At 40.8% G+C, this 9527-nt stretch overlaps 1 protein-coding gene across 3 annotated transcripts in view; it reads left to right on the top strand.

Moving 5' to 3' along the window:
* Positions 1-3478: 3478 nt before the first annotated feature.
* Positions 3479-9527, top strand: part of CARS1 (cysteinyl-tRNA synthetase 1) — a 46139-nt gene continuing 40090 nt past the window's right edge. Inside the window, exon 1 of one of the 3 annotated variants that reach the window (XM_063289362.1) lies at positions 3479-3582. In XM_063289362.1, the coding sequence (XP_063145432.1) occupies positions 3570-3582 (13 nt within the window). In that variant the 5' untranslated portion in view covers positions 3479-3569. The remainder of the gene's footprint in view (positions 3583-9527) is intronic. The other 2 variants (XM_063289361.1, XM_063289363.1) reach the window with 2 other exon arrangements.

Genomic DNA, 9527 nt, shown 5'->3' with positions numbered 1-9527 from the left:
GGCCTGGGAGAACAAAATGAAGCAGGACATAGGCTGATAGAATTTTGCCAAGACAACTCAATGTGCATAACAAACACTCTCTTCCAGCAACCTAAGAGATGGCTTTATACATGGACGTCCCTGGATGGACAATACCGAAATCTGATTGACTACATCCTTTGCAGCCAAAGGTGGCAGACATCTATACAGTCGGTAAAAACAAGACCTGGAGCTGACTGTAGTTCTGATCACGAACTTCTTAGTGCACAATTTAGGATCAGACTAAAGAGATTAGGGAAGACCCACAGATCAGCTAGATGTGAGCTCACTAATATCCCTAAGGAATATGCAGTGGAGGTGAAGAATAGATTTAAGGGACTGGACTTAGTAGATAGGGTCCCGGAAGAACTATGGACAGAAGTTCGCAACATTGTTCAGGAGGTGGCAACAAAATACATCCCAAAGAAAGAGAAAACCAAGAAGGCAAAATGGCTGTCTGCTGAGACACAAGAAGTAGCCCAAGAAAGAAGGAAAGCAAAAGGCAACAGTGATAGGGGGAGATATGCCCAATTAAATGCAAAATTCCAGAGGTTAGCCAGAAGAGAAGGAATTATTTTTAAACAAGCAATGCGCGGAAGTGGAAGAAGACAATAGAATAGGAAGGACAAGAGACCTCTTCCAGAAAATTAGAAACATTGGAGGTAAATTCCAGGCCAAAATGGGTATGATCAAAAACAAAGATGGCAAGGACCTAACAGAAGAAGAAGAGATCAAGAAAAGGTGGCAAGAATATACAGAAGACCTGTATAGGAAGGATAACAATATTGGGGATAGCTTTGACAGTGTGGTCAGTGAGCTAGAGCCAGACATCCTGAAAAGTGAGGTTGAATGGGCCTTAAGAAGCATTCTAATAACAAGGCAGCAGGAGACGACGGCATCCCAGCTGAACTGTTCAAAATCTTGCAAGATGATGCTGTCAAGGTAATGCATGCTATATGCCAGCAAATTTGGAAAACACAAGAATGGCCATCAGACTGGAAAAAATAAACTTATATCCCCATATCAAAAAAGGGAAACACTAAAGAATGTTCAAACTATCAAACAGTGGCACTCATTTCACATGCCAGTAAGGTAATGCTCAAGATCCTGCAAGGTAGACTTCAGCAATTCATGGAGCGAGAATTGCCAGATGTACAAGCTGGGTTTAGAAAAGGCAGAGGAACTAGAGACCAAATTGCCAATATCCGCTGGATAATGGAAAAAGCCAGGGAGTTTCAGAAAAACATCTATTTCTGTTTTATTGACTATTCTAAAGCCTTTGACTGTGTGGACCATAACAAATTGTGGCAAGCTCTTAGTGGTATGGGGATACCAAGTCATCTTGTATGCCTCCTGAAGAATCTGTATAACGACCAAGGAGCAACAGTAAGAACAGACCATGGAACAACGGACTGGTTTAAGATTGGGAAAGGAGTATGGCAGGGCTGTATACTCTCACCCTATCTATTCAACTTGTATGCAGAACACATCATGCAACACAATGAGCTTGAGGAATCCAAGGCTGGAGTTAAAATCTCTGGAAGAAACATTAACAATCTCAGATATGCAGATGATACCACTTTGATGGCTGAAAGCGAAGAGGAACCGAGGAGCCTTATGATGAAGGTGAAAGAAGAAAGTGCAAAAGCTGGCTTGTAGCTAAACCTCAAACAAACCAAGATTATGGCAACCAGCTTGATTGATAACTGGCAAATAGAGGGAGAAAATGTAGAAGCAGTGAAAGACTTTGTATTTCTAGGTGCGAAGATTACTGCAGATGCTGACTGCAGTCAGGAAATCAGAAGACGCTTAATCCTTGGGAGAAGAGCAATGACAAATCTCGATAAAATAGTCAAGAGCAGAGACATCACACTGACAACAGAGGTCCGCATAGTTAAAGCAATGGTGTTCCCCGTAGTAACATATGGCTGCGAGAGCTGGACCATAAGGAAGGCTGAGCGAAGGAAGATAGATGCTTTTGAACTGTGGTGTTGGAGGAAAATTCTGAGAGTGCCTTGGACTGCAAGAAGATCAAACCAGTCCATCCTCCAGGAAATAAAGCCAGACTGCTCACTTGAGGGAATGATATTAAAGGGAAAACTGAAATACTTTGGCCACATAATGAGAAGACAGGACACCCTGGAGAAGATGCTGATGCTAGGGAGAGTGGAGGGCAAAAGGAAGAGGGGCCGACCAAGGGCAAGGTGGATGGATGATATTCTAGAGGTGACGGACTCGTCCCTGGGGGAGCTGGGGGTGTTGACGACCGACAGGAAGCTCTGGCATGGGCTGGTCCATGAAGTCATGAAGAGTTGGAAGCGACTAAACAAATAAACAACAACAACAAACACAACCTTAACATTATATAGGTTTCAGATTATATCTTCACGCTAAAAACTTAAACCTGTGGTCTGGGTATGCAGAGGTGCTATTTTAACCTTTGTTGTGGCTGGGCAGGTTCCTGTATAATGTAGCTGAATCCCAGCATTTCCATCACAGCCGAATAGCATGCCTGGTGAGCTTAAACTTGTAATAAATTGCAAGTGTAAAAATCACATGGATACAAGAAAGAAAATTTAAAACATTACACAGGAAAGCATAAAAGAATAGACAAATTCTTTATGTCCTAAAAGCCCCCCTTAAACCAGTGTTCTTCTCCCAGGTTTTGGGCTACAGAGACTGGCTTCCCAGTTGGGTGTATGTTGTTTGTTTTACTATTGACCAGATTTGCCATCTGCTTATTATCATGCAAATTGTTATTTTTATATAGCTTGTATTGTGAGCTGCCCAAAGTCAGTCTGAAGTTGAGGGGTGCCTAAATCAATCAATCAAATGGTAAATACTGATTAAAAGAAATCCAAGCTGTCCTTCCTTTATTTATAATACTATGCTAAATTCAAATACACGATCATAAAGAGTTCTTTAAGAAAAGGAAAATTTATTCATAGGAGAAGAGCCTCATCTCTGGGGGAACAAATCTGCTGACATGATCTGCTCAGATACTAGGCACCTGAACTAATTTTAATTTTAATAATAATGCTTAAAAACTAAGTGCAGAGCAGAAACAAAGGAATTATCAGTTGAGTTTGAATACACTAAAATACGACGTAGACATGTTTAAAACCTAGGCTGCTCTAACTCTAAAATTATATTGTAATAATAAACAGTTAACCACTTTACAATGAAAAGAATGGATGAACGAGATCATATAAAATCTAACAAATTAAATCAAGTAAATTTGTGCCTATAATCCATTCCTTTCACCTTAAATCCTTGAAAAACCCCTGGCTTGCAACAAATACCACGTCCGAATCACCCCAATTGCATACCGATGCAAGATTTTTTGTGCCCCTTCTGTGCATACTATTGCAATTGTCTATACAGTACATTCCCTCCTTTTCAAGATTGTACTGACCGTGCGTTGTCAGGTTACCCGACGCCCACCAGAAATGACGTTCAGAGGCGGAGCTGTATTTCCGGAAACGGTTTTGGTTGCGTCAGCTTGTAACTCAGAGCTGCATCTGGTCAGAGACGAAGGAAGAAGAATCGTGATGGCAGCAGCCGGTAAGCTTCAGCATCTGGGTTCGGGCGATGTTCCCCTTTCTAAATAGAACAGGGCTGAGAATAAAGAAGGATGTCCCGGAATTCCATTGATAGGAAGAGGCATTGTGATGTCATAAAGATTAAAGCCCGGTACAGCGAGAGTGCTGCTTGGTCTCCCGGCGCTGCAATAGTGGCTCAGGGGGTTAGGCACTACAATTTCATGGTATCACATCATTAGACGCATATGGTCTGCTGGTCATGTGTCCGTGATCGGACAGCGAGTAGGGACTATATCTATTGATTTCAGAGGCGGAAACTTAATCGATAGACTCTGTGGTATTCTAACTCCGTTGTCTTAAGGGTCACTTTTTTTGACGTGGCTCGGAAAAAAATTGAATTTGTGAGGTTGAAGGTCGTGGTGGGTTGCCATTCCAGAACAGCAATTGTACTGCCACTGGATTTAAGCAAAAATTTTCTCGGAATCTATTTCGCTTTTGTATTCATTCATCTCCGCCGTGAAGCCATAGTAACCGCGTAACAATTCCCCCGTTGAGTAAATCGAAAGTCAGTAGGTACGAGATTGCCTCTGGGAACCCTAAAAGCAGGGCCATATAGGCATTATTTTATTGTCGGCTTCTCGACAACAAATCCTATTATCCATATATACTTGTTGATATCTTTAAAGAGTGGTGGAAGTCTTCTACAATGTGAAGCCAAGCCAGGGTATAGTTGCTCATAGCTGTAAAAGGCATAGGTTTTACAAAACCAGTGAGTATCAAGTTCTGTGGCTGTACAATCCAAATTTGGAGTGCCTGTAACCCTCCTTAGGATTTCTTCAGACACTTAAGGTCTACATACAAAAAGAAGAAAGCACAAGTTGGTAATCTCCCATCCCCCACCAATTCTTGCCACCAAAGATTTTCTCTTCTCTGTGCATTGCAAGAGCCAGGATACCAGGGTTGTAGATTGCACATATAGCCTCTACAGATTAAGAATCCTCTCTTCTGCACTTATGGTCTGTAAATGAAGAATGATGAGAATGAAGCCTGAGGATGCAGACCTAACCTGCTTATTTATCTGCATCCTGTCTCCTCCCATGAAGACTGTGTGTGCTTTGGGATCATCTGAAGAAGTCTCATGTATTAGATGAAATAGTATACAGCATCTGGGGTTTTCAATCCAAAAATTTCAACTTCTGCTGAGTTCTTGGATACTCCCATGTTGGTTTCTTGGCAACAGTTTGAAAGTGGGTTGCTCTTGCTTTTTTCTGATATATTTTGTAACTTTCCAATCTTGTACAGCCTTGGTATATACTCAAGTAGTAACCAAGCTCACCCCTTCTTAGCTACTGAGCTGGAAAAGGCCAGCCAGGTGCTGCCAAGTGCTGATAGTCAATTTCATAAGATGATTAAATTCACCACTGCTACCTTTTTTTTTTTAGTTTCACTTTATCAGCTTTATTATATACTCTCCCCCATCTTGGTTTTTTTTAAAAACAGACTTGCAGATCCCTTAATCTTTTCTCATAGGGACAAATTAAGGATTGTGTTACCTCCATTAATTTTAGGGTTTTTTAATATTAAAAAAAAATAATCTTTTTTCCAGGGTTTTGATAGGACTATCTGGCTTTTTGAAATAGGGATCAAACTTGTATATAGTATTCTAAATACAGTTTCTTATGATAGTTGACCTTGGTGATGAATGTACTTGTAAAACACTGTGTTCATAAATTTTTAAAAATGCTGTGAGAATATGATTTATATTTTATCCCAGCTGGAAAAGGCTTTAATTTTAGGGATAGGTCACAGGGTCAGCTTGATACATTGCAAACTGGAGCTTGCTCAATTGATTATGCAAATACTTCAGATTATGAAATAACTTCAGTACATAATTCACTGAGGAGATAATCAGACAGTTATTAAACAGATGTAGGCTGCGTTTACATGTTACACTGACATGTATCTTTGTTGTTTAGGTGTAGATATTTAACTGTATTGAGAATATGCTCCAAACCGAATTTACAGTATTCTTTTCAGAGCCAACAGTAGTGTCATTCAGATGCTACAGTGATCAAGGACTACAACACACCTTGATACAAGCTATGATATTTATATTGTACATCATAGGTTTTACTGTGTGCTTGATGAGAAATGTCTCCTGACTAAAGAGTGCATAAAATGATGTGGATTTATTATGAGGCACAAACAAAATCCAGCCAGTTGGAAGCCTGAAATTTTAAGCAAACTTACTTAAAATCAGGGCTGTTCACTCAGAGGAACTTCTTTCTGTATAAATATGGGGAGTCTTCAGGATTGATTCCTAAGGATCTGAAATACCTATGAAGCCCTATTTACAATAGTTTTGTTTAAATAATAATTACTGTTTTCTTCTTGCATTTCTGTCTGATAATCAAGTAAACATACAGTTAAGGTCCTTAACTTTAAACCTAACCATTTCTTTTTAAGCATATAATTAAGCCTTAGAGGAAATGTGTAGAGCATTAATTAAAAAAGAGAGTTATCGGTTTGCATTCCATAAATCGCATGTAAATGAATTATTAGGTAACAAACTGAGAACTGCAGGTATTGTTGATGTCCTTGATCACTTATATTTCCAGCAAAATATATTTTTATTACCGCCCATCTCCAAGTGTGGGAGATGGGCGGTAATAAAAATATGATTGATAAATAAATAAATAAAATTGTCTGACTTCTCTTTAGTTAGAAATGTGCCCTTTTGGCATGTCTTCATCTAGAATTATCCCTTGTTCTGGAGAGAGGAACACTTCTGTTTTGTGCATGATAGTGTTACCAGAGCTGAACTGGTTGCACACTGGAATAGATAAAAAACTAGATTTAAATTAAGACAGGCCCCCACTCTCCCAGCCTTCCAGAAGGGGGTGAAGATATGGTTGTGCCACCTTGCTTGGGACAGGAGGGGGGATAGCCATTCATGAGGGTGGCTGGCACCATGACCATGCCAAGGATAAGATTTTGTTAAGACCCATTATCATCTTGAATTTTATACTCTATACTTTTGTACTTTTATATTTGTATTCATGCATATTTATATTGATTTTATACTATATTGTTTTTATTGATTGTTATTTTATGGTCTGTAAGCTGCCCAGAGTCATTGTGTATGAGATGGGTGGCAGAGAAATTTGATAAATAAAATAAATAAATAACCCACAAAGAGAACTGTGAAAGACTGGTGTGCCAAATACTATCTAGGATGTTTCTGGCTGTTCACAGATCCTGTTCCTAATATTTATTTTTTTATCTATCAAATTTGTCACCTCCCATCTCCTCCGACCGGAGGGACTCTGGGCGGTTTACAATATAAAACAATAAATATATAATAAAATTTCAATATAAAACACATTATAAAACAATTTCACAGAGCTTCCAAATATAATAAAATCCAGATGGCATGGATAATATAATATCATAATATCATGGGATAATATTGAATATATTTGCTATATTAATATAAATTCATTCAATCAATCACATAAGGATCCATGTGTGAACCACATCATATGTGCAAAAGAGAGAAAGGCTCAGCAAGTTTGGGTAAAAGCAAAAAAGAGCATTTCACATTGAAATGTTTGTGGTTGCTCCCATCTGTAATATCTAGTAGAGTCTTAAGGGCTGTGCAAATCATTTCGAAGGGTACTTTTAAACATATAATTAAGCCATAGAGGAAATATGTAGAACATTAATTAAAAAAGAAGGGAACTATCACTTTCCCTCAGTTTTCTGAAGGAAGGCCCACTCCTCAAAGCATAACAGCTGCATGCACAGAAAATGCTTCTGTTGGGACTCCATATCAATGAAATGGCAGCCACTTCATCTTCTTTGCCCTCAAGTGACCTCAAAATGACCTCAAAGAGCAATGCTGCAACTGAAGCACCTTTTGGAATAATCTGCCCAGCCCTAATAATAAACCTTTCACTGTTGGAATGAAAGAACTTAAAGTACTGACTGGGGACACAGTATACTGTAGCATTGCTGCAATCCTGCCCTTTGGAACATCTTGCCCCCAGAGGTGAGGCAGGCCCCTTCACTTCTGACCTTCAGGAGGGCCCTGAAGACTTGGTTCTGCTGTCTCGCATGGGACGGGAAGGTGGGCAGCCATTCGTGGGGGTGGCTCGCGCCTTAGAGCCCCTCCCACCTGATTAGAATTTTCTAGCCTCTTGGATTTTACACTTATTTATATTGTATTTTATATTTGTGAATTGTTTTATTTTTATAGGATTTTAATTGTTTATTATTATAGTTTTAATTTTATTGTAAACTGCCCAGAGTCCCTCTTTTGGGGGAGATGGGCGGTAGCAAAATTTGAAAAATAAATAAATTGCAGCAAATGTCTGTTGCATAATATCACTAGAATGCCTAAAAAAACTGCCTGCACATTAGAAACTCTCTCTCATTGTTCCCGGTCAGCATGGAAGATATAACTGATAAGAGCAGAAAAGGGAACCTCTCTAGGGCTGCAGGTAGGCCTGGATCTCTTTGCTGAGTGAAGTCCATTTCCTTTGCTGGAGGAAACAGATTTTCTAGATATGTTTCAGTCAGGTTTTGGGCCAGGATTTAGTACTGAGACAGCCGTGGTTCCGCTTGTGGATGACCTGTGGCAGAGCCGTGATGGAGATTGTGCAGCCATTCTTGTGCTCCTTGATCTCTTAGCAGCTTTCAATACTGTCAGCTAAGGTATCCATGGGCTGGGGATTGGGGGCACCATTCTGTGGTGGTTCTCTTCCTTTCTTTGAGGCCAGTTCCAGGAGGTGTTGGTGGGGGAGGAAGAACGCTCCCTTGTCCCATCCTTTGTGGGATACCACAGGGTTCTACTCTCTCTTACCTTCTTTTCATCATCTACATGAATACATTGGGTGAGGTCATCCACCAGTTTGGGGTTCGGTGTCATCAGTACGCTGATGATACCCAATTATATCTCTCAACTTTGGGCTGGCCAAGTGAGGCTGTTGAGGTTCTATCCCAGTGCTTGGAGGCTGTATGGGTTTGGATGGGGAGGAACCATCTCTGACTCTATCCTACCAAGACCAAGTGGCTATGGGTGTTTGGACCACCCAGATCTGGGATATTCCATCTCTGACCTTGGATGAGGTTGCACTTTCCCATTCAAGAGTGGTGCACAATCTGGGAGTCTTCCTGGACTCACAGGTCCTGGTCACTGAGCAGTGGGCAGCTGAGGCTAGGAAGACCCTTGCATTGCTTTATCTAGTGTGCCAGTTGTGCCCTTTCCTAGATCAGGAGGCTCTTCAGACAGTCACACCCTGGTCACCTCATGGCTTGACTACTACAGTGCACTCTATATGGAGCTGCCCTTAAAACCACCCAGAAGTTCCAGGTGGTCCAGAATACAACAGGAGCAGTGATGGGTCTGCCTCAGTATGCCTATGTAATACCTCTGCTTTATGAGCTGCACTGCTTACCTTTTTGCTTCCAGGTGCAATTCAAGGTGTTGGTTGTTACCTATAAAGCCCTTCATGGCATAGGGTCTGGTTACTTGAGGGACCTCATATCTCCTATAGTATCTGTCTAGCCAATTCAGTCTGGTAAGGTTGGTGCACTCTTGCTTCCTTCAAGTAAGCAATGCCATCTATCAGGAACCCAGAAGCACATCTTTTCTGTAGTAGCACCTGCCCCCTGGAATGAGGTTCCCCCAAGATCCAGATGGCCCCCATCTTGCTGTGCTGGTGTTTCAAAGGACCTTGAAGACCTGGTTCTTTGCCCAGGCTGTTGGCAAGGATGAGTGAAGCCCCCTTTAGATTGTGTGGGTTTGTTTGTCCTTCATTTCTGTCTGGGTTTTGTCCTCCTTTATTCTTCTATTTTTGTCTCTTACTGGGTTTTCCCCCCTTTGTTTTTAATGTTTTTACTTCTGAGCTGCCCAGAGTCATTGGGAGTTGGGCAGTGTATAGATTAATTAATGAAATAAATAAG

The sequence above is a fragment of the Candoia aspera genome, chromosome 1 (genome assembly GCF_035149785.1).
Source record: "Candoia aspera isolate rCanAsp1 chromosome 1, rCanAsp1.hap2, whole genome shotgun sequence".
Classification (NCBI taxonomy): domain Eukaryota; kingdom Metazoa; phylum Chordata; class Lepidosauria; order Squamata; family Boidae; genus Candoia; species Candoia aspera.
Note: the sequence above shows the minus strand (reverse complement) of the source record. Positions and strands in the feature narration are given on the sequence as shown.